General features: G+C 42.6%; 1 protein-coding gene across 1 annotated transcript; it reads left to right on the top strand.

The window, feature by feature from the left end:
- Positions 1 to 817: 817 nt before the first annotated feature.
- Positions 818 to 6,739, top strand: LOC146976124 (geminin coiled-coil domain-containing protein 1-like). Its single transcript, XM_085794472.1, has 4 exons — positions 818 to 1,182; positions 3,141 to 3,226; positions 3,496 to 3,612; positions 4,809 to 6,739. The coding sequence occupies exons 1-4, from the start codon at positions 819 to 821 to the stop codon at positions 5,772 to 5,774; spliced, it is 1,533 nt and encodes a 510-aa protein (XP_085650598.1). The 5' UTR covers position 818; the 3' UTR covers positions 5,775 to 6,739.
- Positions 6,740 to 17,597: the final 10,858 nt, after the last annotated feature.

The following is a 17,597-nucleotide window of genomic DNA, read 5'->3' as shown; positions in this document are numbered from 1 at the left end:
GTGTTTTTTAGTCCTCTTTGCTGTCGCTCACTTGGGGAGTCTGCCGCGCGCTCTGACGCGCAACACGTGCAGTCTGAGTAGGAAGATCTCACGAAAATCCAATTCTCCGTTGAGTTCACGTGAGTTCACGTCTGAATTTGAACATGTCTTATTAGAAATGGTGATTAAGTAATAACAAATGAAACATGTGCTCCATGTCCTTCACAGCAGCTATTATGTGACTGTGCTATTGACTGCAGTCAGAAAGCTGTTATTTCCATTTAATTTGATCATCATGTTTATTCAAACATCTTCTCAATTCCCTTTTGTTTATTATTTTAATGATTTTTGATTTAAAAATATAATTTGAAAATACCCATTATTTTATTTGAGTGACTGTAAATCACTCAAATATGACTTAGTGTGGGTCTGGGCTTGTTCAGACTTCTTAGTCCGTGTGAATTAAATTGTATTAACATTTTAGAAACTGTTTTGTATAATCTCAGTGTTTATGAGGAAAATTAAGTTCTGGTGTGAACTTGACCTGTCTGCACAGAGCTCTGACCTCAGGCTGTAACACAAGCTGGGATTCAGACACTGATGCTCCAGTGTATCTGAATGGGAGCAGGTTCAGCATCTGGCACATCTGCAGGGAATGTTTAGATGTCCACATAGTTTTGATCATATTGTGTTATGTATGTGTTGATTTGTCGATTGCAAACTTGAAAGTTGGACAGAGAGAGGAGTTTTTTTTGTCTGGATCTTAAAATGTGAGTGAAGTGTTGATCATCACCATATCAACACACAGTCAGCTGGCACTGCCGAGCATGGATGCGCGCATGCGCACACACACACACACACACACACACACACACACACACACACACACACACACACACACACACACACACACACACACACACACACACACACACACACACACACCCTCCCTTTCCTTCATTCACACACAAACTCTCTGTCTCCCTGTAGGGAATCCCTCTCCTCCTCCTCCTCCTCCTCCTCCTCCTCCTCTTCATCATCATCATCATCATCACCACCTCAGGCTCCAGGATTTTGCCCTTGGCCCTGACACTGTTGACGTTTCCATGGAAACACTGGCCTCTATTTGGGCCCATGATCCCAGTGACCCCTGTGACCTCAGGGACCTCGGAGAGAAGCGGCACGAGCTGTCGAGTGTGTGGGGTGAGTCCAGCTCCCACAAACAGCTCATTTAATCTTCAGCAAAACTAACTGAGCCAGAAAGTTAAAAGTAAAAGTGTCCTCCGTTTAACAGAGTTTGAAACAACATGTATCCACAGTATCAAAGCTAAATGTTCTCATTGTGCAGAATGATGTTCTGTTCTTATGTTATCACATAAACATTATTAGAGCTAATTAGCCAAGAGTTAATTAAACTACTGAATATAATATTATCCACTAATTGATGGTAGTGTTTTTGTTAGTAAAGTACGTATATGTTGTATGCACATTGATCTGTAAATTAATAAAATTCAGTAAAATATGGCATAAAATGCAAGTAGCCCAGAAGCGCAGTTGTACTACAGTAAATGTACTTGGTTGCTTTCCACCATTGAATGTAAGATAATATTTAAACATTGAGAGCTACACTTGTAAGTACAATGCACACTGGTGCCACCAGTAGGGAGCATCACACTGTAGCGAAACAAGCTTTATGGTTAAGTTGAATGGGGAGCAAAAGGGAGAGGGATTCTGTTTTGTTTCTTTCTAAGAAGTACTGATTTATTTCATCCACATAGAAACAGACTGTATGCAGATAGCAACTTACTATCCAAAGAGAAATGACATTACCTGGCCTCCAACATTGCTGAAAACATTAACAAAGAATGAATTCAGAGCTTGTCATGCAGGGGGGAGAGAGGGGGTCAACTGGACCCACTGACACAGCAACAGTTTGTATTATCAGAGGGTGTTTACAGCAGACCCACAACAGCTGACCCTGGGCTGAAACCAGTTGGACTTAATAACAATGTAACGTTAATAGATAATAGAAGACCTTTACAGTTTTATTCCAGTGGTCTTATATTATGTAAATCATTTAGTGGCTGTCAGAACATAGTGCAGCTGCCTGTGTATTGGCTGACAGAGCTTTACTCTATATTGAAAAAATATGATATCTACCTCTGTGTAAATGCCACGTTCAGCAGAGTGGGACTCTTCCTGCCTGCAGCTCGTTCATCACGCTGGAGAGCGTCTCGCCTCTCTTTGAACTCTGGGTGCCCGAGTGCTGCGGCAGGTTCCACATGAGAGATCTGTCTCTGTTCTCTCTGCTGCGGCTGAAACGTTTGGACAAGTTTATATGGAGATTCATTTTTTAACATTTTCTCCTGACTCAGAGGATTCAATTCATTAAGTTGTCTCGAAAGTTAATTGAGTAACTGTAATTGAGTTTGAGTTCTGCAGTTCCCCTGATGGCCCATGTACTGCTGGTGCCTGTTAGTGTGTTGACCGCCTTCAAACAAATCAAGAACAACACGTTCACGGTCACAGCTGCTGATTTCCAGTGGAGACCAATCAAATAGATTTCCTCCAGTACAGTATTTAAAATTTGAGGTACAGAAGTCCAGAGTGGGGAAGACAGGCAGCTGACCTTGGGGGGAGGGTCTTGTTGATGGCTAGTGGATTCTTGAAGATCAGAAAAGAAAAGAAAGAAAAAAAAGAAACGAAAGAACGAAAAAACGAAAAGAAACAGGATAAACCAAGTCAAAGAGTGTACTGAACGTGACAGCGCTCTGGCAATAGACAGTGACACTTTTGTACTTTTAACTAAGTGCATGTAAACTGTAGTGTCATCTGATGATCTGACAAGAACTTCCATCTGTCAGCACCACCCAATTCAAAACCCTTTCATGGCAACAGCCAAAGATGACATGGTGAGCGACAGAGGCTGATTAATTTGGGATATTTGAAGCTACCAATACTATTGTTTTAAACTTGACAATATATATTAATACATGGTTAATATCCTACTTAAACACAGCATTAAAAACGGCAGTGAATTTTGACTCAACCTGCAAGATGTCAGTGTCTCAGAAGGCTTCTTTTGCACAGATAATTGTGTTACCACTGTAGACAGAGATTGTATTTTAAAAGTAACATTGGTCTTTCTCTTTGTTTCTCAGAGTCTGAGTATGTCTCTAGCAGCTCTCCTCCTGCTGCCCCGATGTGGACACAGCAGCTCTCGCCTCACCTCCAGAGAAACAAACAGGTACTAACATCTGCACAATATGTCAGTCTTCATGGAACCAAGTTTGTCTTTTATTGTTTTACTGCAACATTCACTAAGCGCAGTGAGAATAGGTGTAATTTTCTTTTTTGCACTGTATAGTTTCTGAAAGAACAGTTTTAATATAAAATCCAGTATTTCTTTCATCATACTTAAAAATTATGCATTTATGTCACATGCATCCGTGCACAACAGAGCTCAAGTTTGTGGAGTCTTGCTGTGTTTGACTGATGTTGTGAACGTGTCTCCAGCTTCAGGACACTCTGCTGCAGAGAGAGGAGGAGCTGGCCCGGCTGCAGGAGGAGAACAACAAGCTCAGAGAGTTCCTCAGCTCCTCATTCGTGAGGACCCTCGAGGAAAAGGCCAAAGTCAGTTCATTATCCCATCCTTTAACTGTTCTCACCCTCACTGCTTCCTAAACACCAAGATCTTTCACTCGGGTCATCACTCTGATGACCGTGGTTATTTTTCAAACTGTAACAATTACAGTAAATAATCATTTTCACAAGTCGGTCAGTGCCAGGCAGGAAACTGAACATCACTGTCAGTGAAATGTCCATTTCAGGGCGGCTTTCCATAGAGTTTCAAATTATTGAAAATATTTGAAAAATGAGCATCGCACTTGTAAAATATTACACTTAAAATATATAATGATTGAAGATCGGTAGAGGCGGTGGTTGGTGCACAGGGATGTAGCTCTGGAGAGAGAGAGACACAGAGAGAGTGCGAGACACCAAGGCCAAACTACAAGGCGCAACAGATAATGGTAATGACAGTTCAAAATGTACTGGAGGAGATGAGAGGAGAGGAGAGGAGAGGAGAGGAGAGGAGAGGAGAGGAGAGGAGAGGAGAGGAGAGGAGAGGAGAGGAGAGGAGAGGAGAGGAGAGGAGTGGAGGGGAGGATTGGATTTAGACACCTCCTTTTTAGAAACCTCCATTTATTGAAATAATCTCCATTAGCCCTGGTCATTTTACTAATTAAGGTTTGTTGGATCAGCTCTCAGTTTAGGTTGAATCAGGTAGAGAAGCAGGTGGAGCACCAGTACAGAAGCTGAGTGATGAGCTGCTGGAGACAACGTCAGCAGAAATAAGTGTTTTAACTACTATAACAATACCCACAGAAAGTATATATTGGTTAAACCGGTTCTGTTCCCTGTGACCATAGTTTGGGAACCATTGAACTACAGTATTAATATACAGTACATGAATGCACTTAAAGTGCACACTGTATTACTCCACAGATCAGCTGTTTAAATCAGACAGAGCTCACCCTAGGTACACGTAGTGGAGTTGTTTTTACAAACATCTTTGCTGACCCTGTGCACATCAGCTCTTCACTAAGACGTTTCTCCTGCTCCTGTAAACTTAGAGCTAGTCTGTCTACTGCAGGTAGACACACTAAAAAAACACTTAAGTACCTCACATCATATAACCCGATCTAACACTTAAAGAAACAAACCACATCCTGTGCAGTAATTCCCAGATCTGGAATGAACTTATAATGAAAATATAAAACCATCAAAATATGAAGGTGACCTCACTCTGTTCCTTCCCCCTTCCATAGAAATTAACTGCTGATGGGAGGAGGAAGCTGAAGAGAAACCTGATGGATGTCAATGAAAGATCTTTCCCGAACTGTGGTCATCAGCCTGTCAGCAAGAGAGTCTGCAGGAACCTAACTCCTGAGTTCTCCTCCGAGTCCTCTGACACATCTGCATCCTCAGAACAAAACCTGGATCTCTGGGTTCTGCGAACGCTGGGGCTGAAGGACCGAGACACCATTGATACGTCCAACGACTCTTTGTCTTCCCCTGGATACGGCCTCAGAGGTTTAGTCTATGACACAGCAGTCACCTCTGTCTCTTCCTCTGGATACACTCTGAACTCTCTCAGCCCTTCACTTTCCACCTCCCCGCCCTCTTCTGCTCACAGCTACTGCCAAAGCTCCACATGCCAACCCGAGTACAGGTACAGTGAAGCAAACGGTGGAGGTCCTGCTGAATCAGCTCAGAACTGCATTGCCTCTCCGAGCCCACGCTCTGACTTCACTGCCACTGCCCTCAATGGACATTATGAAGCTCCTGAAGCTGTGATCAGGAGAAACAACACCCTGCCCTTCACCCAGCCACCAGACACGACAGAGATCTGCTCCATCGCTGCCTCCAGTCAGGTGCAGACATCATCACAGGAACACCCTGCGTACTGGTCTCCACTGACAGACAGCCAGACACCATCACAGGACACAGTTCAGTTCAGCTCACCAGGAGGAATCCATTTCTCTCCCATCTTGTCTTCAACTCCAGTCTCAAACCCGCATTGGACTCCTGTCGGAGGCTGCAGCCCATCCAGCCTGTTGGCGGGATCTCAGACTCCTGTCACGCCTCACAGCCGGACAGATTTGGCATTCAGCATGTCTCTCAACATGACCAGCAGCGTCAAGACCCACAGCTTCCCCCAGGGACAAGCCTTCATCAGGAAAGACACAGAGGGAAGGTGGAACTTCACCTGGGTGCCCCGACAAGGACCATAGGGAACATCTCCCCTCAACGAGACATTGGTTCTCTCCCGTAGTTGCCTGAACAAGTACCTGTGTTGGGCCCTGGGCCATTGATTGTACATATGAGCAGCAAATCAAAGGCCCTCAAAAGGCCACACTTTGTACAAACTGCTACTACTCCCTGAAACCTGCCACCTTTGATTTGAGAATGGAAATCCCTTTCCTCAATGAGTTTTGTTTGTTTGTTTGTTGAAGCATTATGATTGTGCCATGAATAAGGATCTCAAACCTGTGTTGCCTTTTGTTCAATATCACAGACTAGGAAGTGTTTAGAGAGTTATAGAACCAGTGGAACCAGAGAATGACCAGCTTGTTTTTTATGGTCAAACTGTGGGCATTACAGGAGAGTTTACACTTCAGGTAGGTAGCTAATTAGACGTAGGTATGTACAGTAGCTTATCAGGGCCAAGTTATAATAAGTGTAACACTAAAAATTAACAGGACTGCCCACAATGTTGATGTGTGAAACTGCCAACTGATGACAAAACATCTGCACTGACTTGTTAGAATAAAGGAAGATGGGACTAGTGTTGCCTTAAAGTAAATGAAAGCAAAAACAGGTTACATGTTAAAGCTGCCTCTGTTTCGAGGGTTGATGATATCCAGCTTGGATTTGATGTGAGCTAGAAGGTGTCACTGCCATTAACAAACTATTAACTGATACAAATTAGTGCAAGCTGGTTTTTAAAACAACTATCCAACTAACATTATGACTAAAGCTTTTGTACAAAGAAAAAACAATCTGTTTAGGACTACATGCCTCATCACAGGTGTCTGCTCTGTGATTTTTATTTGTGCCAGACATGAATGACACATAAACAGCCAACTGACTAATCCCATGTGAATTAATCATCTGTTGGAGCACCATTTTACGTATGATAAATTAACTTACTGCCACATTTCCATGGTCTCAGTCCTGTGAGAAGCATGTTTTAAACGTTGTGACACATTTTTGATGTATAGGTGATATATGTTTTGAAATGTTGACTCAGTTTTTAAATGGATTATTTGGTTGAGATAATTTTCTGAATCCACACAGAAACACCACCATTTACCCAGACAGGTGGTTTTGACAGGATAGTGACGGTATAATGTGTATTTCACATGTTTCACATATTGTATCGTGATTTTCATGCAAAGAAATTAACAGTGAATGAACAACATAAAATGTCTCATTCCCCTTTTTAAAAAAAACCAAAAACCTATGCTTTTATGATTGAGTTATAAAACACACGTGCCTGAATGAAGACTTAGAAAATACATGATGAGAAATTATTATTGTGTGAACACAATGTGCACAATCATGCATAGGACTGTATGAAATATTTTCATGTGATGATGTCACATCTTACATGCGAAATATCAGATGTGTGCATAGATGGATTTTTCTACACGTTCTACACGTTATTCAGTATACATATACATATACATATACATATATATATACACACACACACACACACAGTATATATTTCTATTTCTAAGTAATGTTGTCTGGGTTTTTATAAATTGACAACTTTATCAGAGATGAACTTGACACAGAGTGTCACCATACTGTCAAATGATCTGAATCTGGTGCAAACTTCTGCTGCCATTAACATTCGCAAATATTTACTATAGGCCTACACTGACAGTCTAGCAGCTAATTGTATCAGAATTGTAACAAAATTAACTGTGACAGAAAAAACTAATTGATATGCCTGAGTTGTCTCTCTTTTACAACCTGCTCTTGGTGAAGCCTCGCAGCTACAAACCCAACAACCTTAATTACCAATTCATTAATCTGTCAGATATTTGTGTCAGTGAGGAACATCAGTAGAGCTTCAGTGCAGCGACCTCTGGGTTGTAAAAGCAACATTAACATCAACACGATGTTTGGGTTGTAAAAGCGACATTAACATCAACATGATGTTTGCTTGTCTTGTACCACTCACATCTTGCAGGTCTGAGGTCAGCTGACTGACAGTCATACAGAAACCAGGCCTCACATTCAATTACTTCGGGTTTGTTAGGTTGAGTCAATAGTGACCTTTAGTTTGTCTCATTTCATTCCTCAGGTTAACTTTGACTCCTTCAATATTTTACCACAACACAAACTTAATGTGTGTTTTTAAGGTCTAAATATCACCATAAACCACGGCACAACAGTAGTTTCAACATCTTTAGTCCAAAATAGAACAAACTATGAATTTCTGCAAAACAGGACAACAATAATTTCTCATTTTCACATAAGAAAATACAAAGTTACAAAGATATTTTGCCAACATCCCATGTTCTTATATGTTTCCCTGTTCCATTCATCATAAGTGATAAAATGCATAAATTGTTCCTATCTTGACTCAAGGTAGGTTCTGCGTTATATATGTGTACATATATAACGCATGTACTCAATTATTTGTGTTATAAACAAAACTCAATAGCATTGAATGAATATAATACTCTAGCTTTATAGTAAAAGTACAACTTTAATATTATAAAAAAAAAGATCCATAAATTTTAGTGTTACAACAAAAGTGAAGAAGTGAAATTTGTAACCGTGTCCCCAGGATTTGGATCAGCTACAACATCTCAGTTATTCCATTAAAATAAATATTGTGAATGATAAATCACCAATCAGTAATATAAGGTTTGGTTGTTTGAGTCCAAACAGTCACAATCAGTAGCTAAGAGAAATGAAAAAAGTGTTTCAACTGTCCCCTGTCTCTTTGGTTTCTGTTCAAATCCTTTTCCTTTGAACGTATCTGGTGTCCTCCAGGAAACTTGGTATGTTTCTTCTCAGGTGTCAGATTCAAGTGTGCGTGGACCAGGACTTGTTAAAGTTTCCTATCTGCTGTCTCACAGCCCGCCTCAGACTTTAGCTCAGTTACCAGTTAAACCAGTCTGACCATCCTCCAGCTCCCTCTCCCCACAGGAACAAAAGGAGTCTGACGGCTCCCTGGAGACACACTCCCACCTTCCCCTCCACCCCGATACGCCCTACACAGGTAATGATCGAGGGGTTTCCATCCCCTGGGGGGGCAAACACAGGGTCTCCTGAGAGCGAGCTAGGGCTGAGGCAAAGTTGGGAGTGAGCTGTGTCCGTGGCGGGCCGAGTGAGTGGTCTATCTCTAATGACAAGGTAAGACAGGCTGCAGATGTCCGACAGATTGGAGGCTCTTTGAAGGCAGTGAGGCCTCGGAGTCTGTAAGGAATGTGAAAGGAGGGCCGTTCCAGATCACAGGCTCTGTTGTTGTTGGTGGGCTGAGTGTCGGCCAGGGAAAGGGGTCATTAAAGAGGCCGGGCGGCTGAAATTCAATCCACCCCGTCTTATCGGGGAACGGCCTCACCTCCACGTTCTCGCAGAACCCGACAGCTTGGCTCACCTCAAATCATACAAACTAATGAGTCAGGGGTCGTCTCTCTCCCACAGTCTTAACTTGTTTCAGCTTTAATGCCACAGTTTCCTGAACAGGGCCTTAGTCTCCGCTGTTACCACCATCAGTGCTGATCTCACAACCTACCTGCCATGTATCATAAGGGAGAACTATGTTATAATTTATGGGGTGACTTCATGATTAGTAGACTTTAAGATGGACATCACCCACAGGCCTCTCATGAGTGGTTTTAAAGATCAGAGTTGCTGTGACGTCGACATCGGTGGCACTGACCTGGGCTTGAGTGCTGCGCTGCATCTGTGATGTGTTTTTATTTGTTTTATTGTGTCTGTGCAGTGCTCTGTGTAGCCTACCTCAGTTTTTAATGTTACAGACTACCTACTCAGTAGTCATGGAAAGTCAGCGTACCTGCTGGAACAGACGTGGGACACAACACACCTCTACGCGGCTACCGAGCTAACAAGCTAGCACGCTCGACTAGATGCCAACCACGCTGAGGGACAGACACTCCTAACACACGCCAAACCATGGCGACATTACCGGAGGTTGACCATATTTCTTATGGTCTGAGAAGCGTGCCTATGTTCCCACAGCCCTATGTTCCCTCAGCCCTATGTTCCCTCTGGACTCTCTCTACCTATCTGGACTCTATCTATCTGGCCTGTCTAGCCTCTACCTGGTCTTTTTACTAAACTTAACCAACTCCTTTCTTCATTGCCTAAACCCAACCAATGGTGGGACCGAAAGGCTGAGGGAACATAGGGCCTAATTTTCAGTGACAACAAAAGTTAGAAATGAGGGAACATAGGGCTGAGGGAACATAGGGCTGTGGGAACATAGGGATGACCCCGTACTGTTCTAAGCGAGGTGGTGTTTGCCAACGGCTCCATCAAAGAGGCAATCGACTGCCACTGCCCTCCATAAAACTGACCAATGTGAGGTTATTTTGCGACAAGCTGGAGGACCTCTGCACAACAGATGGCACTGCTATGAGTACAGAGTCTCGTCCGTCATTGTTTTTACTGAGACGTGGAGCCAGCTGAGCTGCTCAGGTAACGGTAGAAACAGTAGTCCCCTGTCCCTCATCAAATACACAATCCAACAACTCCAAAACGCTCTTGTGGAGAAGTTGTGACCTGCACACTCACCACGCTATGAAATAATAATGTAACATTTCAAAAGTTGTTTTCAAGGCCAATCCGTAACTGGAACTACATTGCGCATTGATTTCAAAAGCAAGTAATTCTGAGTAATTGCTTCGTTTGTTGTAATGTTACATAATTATTTTATAGCATGGTGAATGAATTTGCCAACATTTTTAACTAGCCCTTTAACACCAGTCGTTATGAAATGCTTAATTGTAGATATGCTTAAACTTGAAGTGGCTTCTTACATGGACCCAGGCGCGGCGTTATGGGTGGGCCTAACGGGCCTGGGCCCACCCACTTGTACAACTGGCCCATCCAAAATGACAGGGTGAACATAACTTTAGTTAATCTAAGGTTTAATTATATATTTTTTATTTCAGATAACTTTACCACAGGTTTAAATGTGTCAGCATTCTGGTGATTTTCATAGTCTAATAAACGCGACTCAACTGAGTTTACCTCCGGCCAGGCAGTGGCTGTAGAAGCCACTCGCCGTCTCGTTGTCCGCTGCCTCATTGCGTAACTCTACTGAGTGTGAGCGGCACGTACGTTCACGTTGCTTTCGTGAATTGTAAACAAACAGACGCCCCCTTGATTTTAGCTTCCAGCTGTTTAGCGGCTAATTCAACAGCAGTGATGGATAACTGTACCGGAGAGCCTCAACAACGTAATGAGCTTCATTTGAGGAATAAATGGCAGCTTTTACCTGACGGGAGACCGACGCCTGAGCTACGGTAGCTAACAGTTTTACGTAGTTACTTTTTCTCTCTCTCTTCTTTACACACACACTCACGGCCCAGTCTGTCATATCAGTTGTAAACCTTGTAATAACAGCTTGTTAAATACAGTTAACATTATTGTTGCTTCGGTTTGAGTGTGGATTAATTGTTAACGGTTTGTTGTGTAATGTTAGCGGTGGTCTAATAACATGATCCTGTGATGAGTTGGGTTTTAATAACAGCTGATAACGTACTGTAGATGGCATGGATTGTGATGAGAAGGTGTTGCACATATTTTAAGACTTATCTGTGCAAACCATTGTGCAAAACCTGTTTGTTGTGCCTTTTTGCGTGATAAGATGATTTGCCGAATTCTTCTTCCATTCCTGCTGTTGCGGCTTCCAAACACAAACCTTTAAAGCCGCTGAGAGTATGAGGTTGGGTCCTCAGGTACGTAGATTTGTGACGCGCTATAGTAGATTATGATAAACATACGCTGAGATCCAAAAATGCTTTTGGTGCATTTATTGTAACAAAACAGCACAGAGCTATCACAGCGCAGCAAGGATGGATAAACGTAAAAATGAGACTGGCGGATTAAACAGGAAAAAAGGGTGATTAATGAATGAATGAGTAGCGGTCAACAAAAATTACGGCTACTCCCAACCCTGACTCTCTCTCTCTCTCTCTCTCTCTCTCTCTCTCTCTCTCTCTCATCTGTGTCACCGGTGAGTGCCCACCTTTACGCACACACACTTACGCACGCACACACGCCTACTCCCAGTTGAACCACCCACTCTGCAACACACACACACACACACACACACACACACACACACACACACACACACACACACACACACACAAACACACACACACACACACACACCGTGCTGTCTATCTTCAGCCTGTATGTCTCTTACACCTGCAGCCTGTTGTCTCAATGTTAACGATGGCAAAATGTCCAGATATTTTATTAGCCTACTTTATGAAAATAAATGTCTGTGAGTTAAAAAGAAGTGGGCTACGCATTTCTGATTTGATTTGGCTTTTCGTGCATTTGGTTAAACACACAAGTAACAGCAGAGAGAGAGAGATACGAGGAGAGAGAGAGGTCCGCTGGGTGAGCTAGATTAACTTTTAACGGGAGAGAGAGCGGCGCACCGCGCTCGTCTCAGCAGAAATGGTGTGTGCTTTCAGGGCAATATAGACACGAACGAGTCATTCAGAAATAATTTCCAGCTCTATGTATGTTAGTGTTATTTTTTCCTAAGTAGTGGCCCATCCAAAATGACTCTGGCCTGTCCAAAATTGAAATCCTGGCGCCGCGCCTGCATGGACCCCCTACAATTTGCATATAGGCAAGGGCGGCGCACTGAGGATGCTATAAGTGTGGCAGGAGGAAGAAGGGCCTGGGCAGGGTTTGAACCCTAGTCTCCCGGGTAAGAGTCATGCACACTGACCATTCGACCAAAGGAAGGCATAATGACAAGACCGTCAACTGTCACATTAAGTGTGACTGATAAAATAAGCACCTCGAGGATCCAAAGGCCCATGCAAGTTTTTTATTTGCAGTTTTTTAGTTCAGCTTTTAACACGCTCCAGCCTCACCTGCTTGTCCAGAAGCTAAATGGGATGTATGAGCCCATGACCCTGTTACCATTGTGAACTGTGTAATAGAGCAGGTGGATTCATGTAAATACCTGGATGTTATTAGACTATAAATTAAAATTGAATGAGCATATTAAAGTCCTGTGTCAACATCCGGGGTTTGTAGGTTGACCTAGTACTAACATCTACTAACGACTTGTAATGACAAAGTTATCTGGGTGAGTAAATGATCGTATTTTAATAAGGTCCAGATTGTAAAAAACAAATTCCCCTGGAGTAAATCCTGACATCATGCTATAATGCTGTGCTTGGCAGTATTATTTGTCATGGCTTGACCGCTTGGTACATCACTGTCACTGTTCAGCCAAAGTCACAAAAACTCCTCAGGTACTCTTCAGAGGAGCTGAAGGATAGAAGGTAAGTAGAGGTCAGAGGTCAAGGCTAGCTGAGTTGTGGGTCCAACATGGCTGGTCCTGCAGGGTGGTGAGAGGTGGGAAGAGCCAGCAGCTGTCACTCAGGTGTAGGTGTAACATTAACAACACATTAGCACATTAACTCTTAATGAGCTGCCACACCCCCACTATCCCCAACCCTGCCTCCATGATGTTACCCCGTCTGCCAGAGCACTAGTGTGTTCTCGTATTCAAGCACAGTCATAAAGAACGACACTTATTTCTAATACAAACAGTCAATAAGAGGTTTACTATGATGACAGAGGTGTGTTGGAGATTATTTCTGGATTTATTTGAGCTTTATCCGTTTGCATGTGCTTTGTTAAACTGCAATGTGTTGAGCTGGGCCACTGAAACTGTGCTCTAGATATAACCATTTTATTTTAACTGAGCAGGGAAAGAGGCCGTTCTCAACATCCATACAGCTTTGGGTTTGTGTGTACAGTCTATTGATTGGTGTCTAACAGTAATTAGCTGATTGATCAATGAACAAAAGGGGGCTTTACAGTGTAGCAATGCAGACACAATATGCACATAGACACAGACACACACACAGATGCAGACACACACACGTACAGTAGTTACAGATTGACTGAAAGTCTGCTGTGTTTCACTCTAATTGGTTCTGGGTAATATGTCATGTATAAGTGTGAGGATGCTGCTGACCTCTGGATGGACTGATCAGTGAGGGAGAACACCAGCAGCAGAGAGGGGACCAGGGGAGGCATGCTGCTGCATCAAGTTCATGTACATAAAAAGACACACACACAAACACACAGCAAATATAAATTATTCATAAAGATGTAAAGTTAGTTGTAGGCTGTGATTACAGGTGAATTTGGTGTGCACTCGGTGAGCACAAAGTTGGTGGATCATCTAAAGAGGAAAACAAACCTGAATCTGGATTAAGGACTGCTTATTATGGAGACAGACAGCAAAGGGCCATTCGGCACCGGTGTTGTTGAAATTTGTCCTGATTATCGTGAATTTGACTGACTGACTGACTGACTGACTGACCATAATGGTCAGCTATAGTGCTGACCAGTAGTCTGAGCCATTCTGACTTCCTAGCTGCTCAGGAACTGCAGTGAAGCAAGAGGAGCACTCCTGAACTTCACCTCTTTTACAGGAAATGATTATCATTATGTGTACAGTATCATTCTGACTAAAGGAGACAGAGGCAGAACTAAACAGAAGACACACTGAGCCGATAGAGGGATAGAGAAGCCATCGGTAACAAGAATTCAAATTAACCATCAAATCTACATATCAAACACAGAGAGTTAACTTTCTAATGAAAGCCTGTAACATTGTGGAGTTGAACTAAATGAAGACTATTGTGAGTCCCAGACGGAGGCTGTGAGCTGAGGCTCGGGCCTCAGTGGCTAACCTGGTGGAGCACTGACATTTGACATAATCTCTTGCCTAGTTCCAATCTGACCTTTGCTTTGTGTCTCTCTGTTTGTCACTTTGACTGCAATAAAAGCAAAAGCCCAGAAAGAAATAACCCTTAAAAAAGGCAAATAGTCTGTGTCTCCTAATTTTCTCTGTGATCATTTTACAGTAAAAACAGATGAAATCACAGCTAAGTCCAGTTACTCTCCAAAAACAGAGTATTGCCTCTTGCTCCTCTGAGCTTTCTGAACAAATAGATGTTCAGAAAACTCAGAGGAGCAAGAGGATTGTCTGCATGAAAGGAGACATGCTGGTGTGTGTGTGTGTGTGTGTGTGTGTGTGTGTGTGTGTGTGTGTGTGTGTGTGTGCGCGTCTGCACTCAGTTTAATGGTTCATAGTCCTCATGGTATTCTCATTGATGATGAGTAACTATATCAAGGTGCTGCAGTCCCCTGCTCAACAATTAACCCAATGAGTGCTCTCTCTCTCTCTCTCTCTCTCCCACACACACACATAAGGACATGATATGAAACAGGTCAGAAACTGATGTGGTGATGAGACCACTCTGGATAACTGACAGCACAGTTCAGCACTGACATGTTCTGTATCACAGCTTCGCCATGATGTTAATGCGAAGATCAATATAATGTTACAGTAACAGGAAATACAAAGTGCTTGAATCAGACGAGAGTCTAAAACACAGGAACATGAATCTGAGGAGTGGGAGTGGCGGCTGGTGTTCCAGCAGTGGATCAAATAACGGCGGTCGCGTGTTCTAAGCGTGTGTGGAATGTAAGTCGACCAACAGAGACAACCTTTGGCATTGTGGACACACACACACACTTACATGCACACAGTACCTCTACACTGGCACAGTGCCATGGACACATTCAGTTGTGTCCAAACATAAACACCTCAGACATAATGTGCTGCTGGCACAGGGCCTGACTCCAGTATGATTTAACTAACAGCTATAATTAATAACCAGTCCAACTAGTCGCCACAGAAAACAGCAGACCGAATTACACACAAGCATCTGAACTGTTGAATCTGATATCGGCTCTGAGATTCCAACAGATCCACGTTGGATCCTGTGTCAGGCCACGCCCCCTTCAGTTAAACATGCAGGATTTGGTTAAATCTGAGATGCAATTTGGACAAGGCCATTTCAAACCTTAAAATTCAGTAGGCCTAGTAACATTTTTAAATGGATTGTAAATCTAACAGGGAGCCAACAGACGAGTCATGTGAACAGTTTGTCCCAGTGATAAGACAGGCAGCAGCATTTTGTACCTGAAGACGAAGGAAGGATAGAGCCTGATGAATATGAATTAAGTTTCCATGTACTTTCCCCAGAAAGTATGGTATATGATAATAATAATATAATTATACTGTGAGACCCGTAAAGTACATGGTAAATGACCAGTAGTTATATTGTAAGTCGTGGAAAGTAAGTGAACGGGGGACGCACTCTACCCTCAATGCATTATGAACTCATAGGGAGCAACCTATTCATATGTGTTTCAGTTAAACTCATTCAAGCCTGAATCTTAATAAAATAGAAACCCCACATGTGTGTAGAGTATAAATGATCAGGTCTGTAGCTGCCACAGAAAACTCCTCTGAACTGAACTTTTAATTGATCATCATATCACTGCAGCGCCTGGTTTCGCAGAGCTACACGTTAGTGTTGAGGTAATGATGGATGGTCCAGAGAGAGGAGAGTGTCTGGCCGAGCTGCATGCTCGCATTAATAAACGCTGAGGAGTCTGTTTTTCTTTAAAAGCCATTTCTGCTTTATTAGTCTGAGCACAATAAAGAGCGACAGAGGGGAGCAGGTCAGGGTGACGACCATGTTCTACACCCTGGGGAGCTGATATAAATCCTACCACTGTCTCTGTTAATGCAGCCTGATGAGTTTCAGTAACAGATCCAAGAGAAAAAAAAAGGATTCCTTTCTACTGCAAGTTTTTTTTGTATGACACTGAGCAGAAGAGTTCAATCTACACAGACAAGAAGATTCAGTTAAGGCCGGGTGGTGCTGTATTTATTTATTGAGCTTTTTTGTGCTTCTATTAGTCACTTTTATGAGCACATTCCATTAAGAAATAATTCACAGAGGTTTTAGTCTCACCCTGCTAGAGTTTGTAAAGAATTTGCAAAGCTTACAGGTGACTGTTTGCAGCACTAGTTTCCTTGGAGATCATTTCTCATTATGCTCCTGGTGAAAATCTACAAGAGGGAAAACACTGTAAAGAAAGAAGATACAGTGGAATCCGCTTATAGTGATCACGTTTGTCCAGAGTCAATTTGATCACTATAAGCGGTTGATTACTAAAACCGAATTTTTATTACAGTACTAATAACTTCTCCATGACATTGATTCAAGTGGTGACAGCATCCTCCATGTTTGACTCTCTGGCTTTCCGTCCACTCACAGATCATGTCAGTGAAGATGGATTTTTATTGGACAACATATGTGCAGGCCAGAGGTCACAAAACGTGGAATTTGTTGTGAAAATGTTGCATTGATATCGGCCCAACTCACGTGAGTCTGTTCACTAACTGCTTAACAAGCCACGCTTGCTTATACTGATTTTTCTTCTGTGCTCTCCATCATCATGGAAAATTAGGTTTCTGCTCCAGAATTAAATAAAGGTTAAATGAAATGAACTCTACCATCTTCCCATTGATTCTCCCTCCCCCAATCACACACACAGTGAGTAAGAGCAGGAAATGTGAATGGAAATGATGGATGATACTCTGGGCCTTGACTAATTACAGTTTATTTTAACAGCTTAGGTGTTTTTCTGCAAGCCCCCCTGTTTTCTTTTCTTTTCTTTTCTTTTCTCCCATGGATAATTCATTTCTTCTCCCCCTTTGGCTTTTTTAATTTCATTTGAGGCATTAAATCTATGTCTTATGATGACCCTCACTGTCCAGCAACATACAGAGGAGAAATAATGAAATACCTGATGATGATGATGCTGATGATGCTGCTGCTGCTGCTGCTGATGATGATGATGATCATCATCATCATCAGGGGAGTTATTCTGAAGTGTGTCAGTCAGTGAGAGGAGGACTGGATTAGAGTCAG

The sequence above is a fragment of the Trachurus japonicus genome, chromosome 13 (genome assembly GCF_045865225.1).
Source record: "Trachurus japonicus isolate A0001 chromosome 13, Traja_1.0".
Taxonomy (NCBI): Eukaryota; Metazoa; Chordata; class Actinopteri; order Carangiformes; family Carangidae; genus Trachurus; species Trachurus japonicus.
Note: the sequence above shows the minus strand (reverse complement) of the source record. Positions and strands in the feature narration are given on the sequence as shown.

Coding starts and splice junctions, on each gene's coding strand:
- LOC146976124 (XM_085794472.1), top strand. CDS start 819: ATGCGCACACACACACACACACACACACACACACACACACACACACAC. Junction 3,227..3,495: donor ACCTCCAGAGAAACAAACAG/GTACTAACATCT, acceptor ACGTGTCTCCAG/CTTCAGGACACTCTGCTGCA. Junction 3,613..4,808: donor CCCTCGAGGAAAAGGCCAAA/GTCAGTTCATTA, acceptor CCCCTTCCATAG/AAATTAACTGCTGATGGGAG.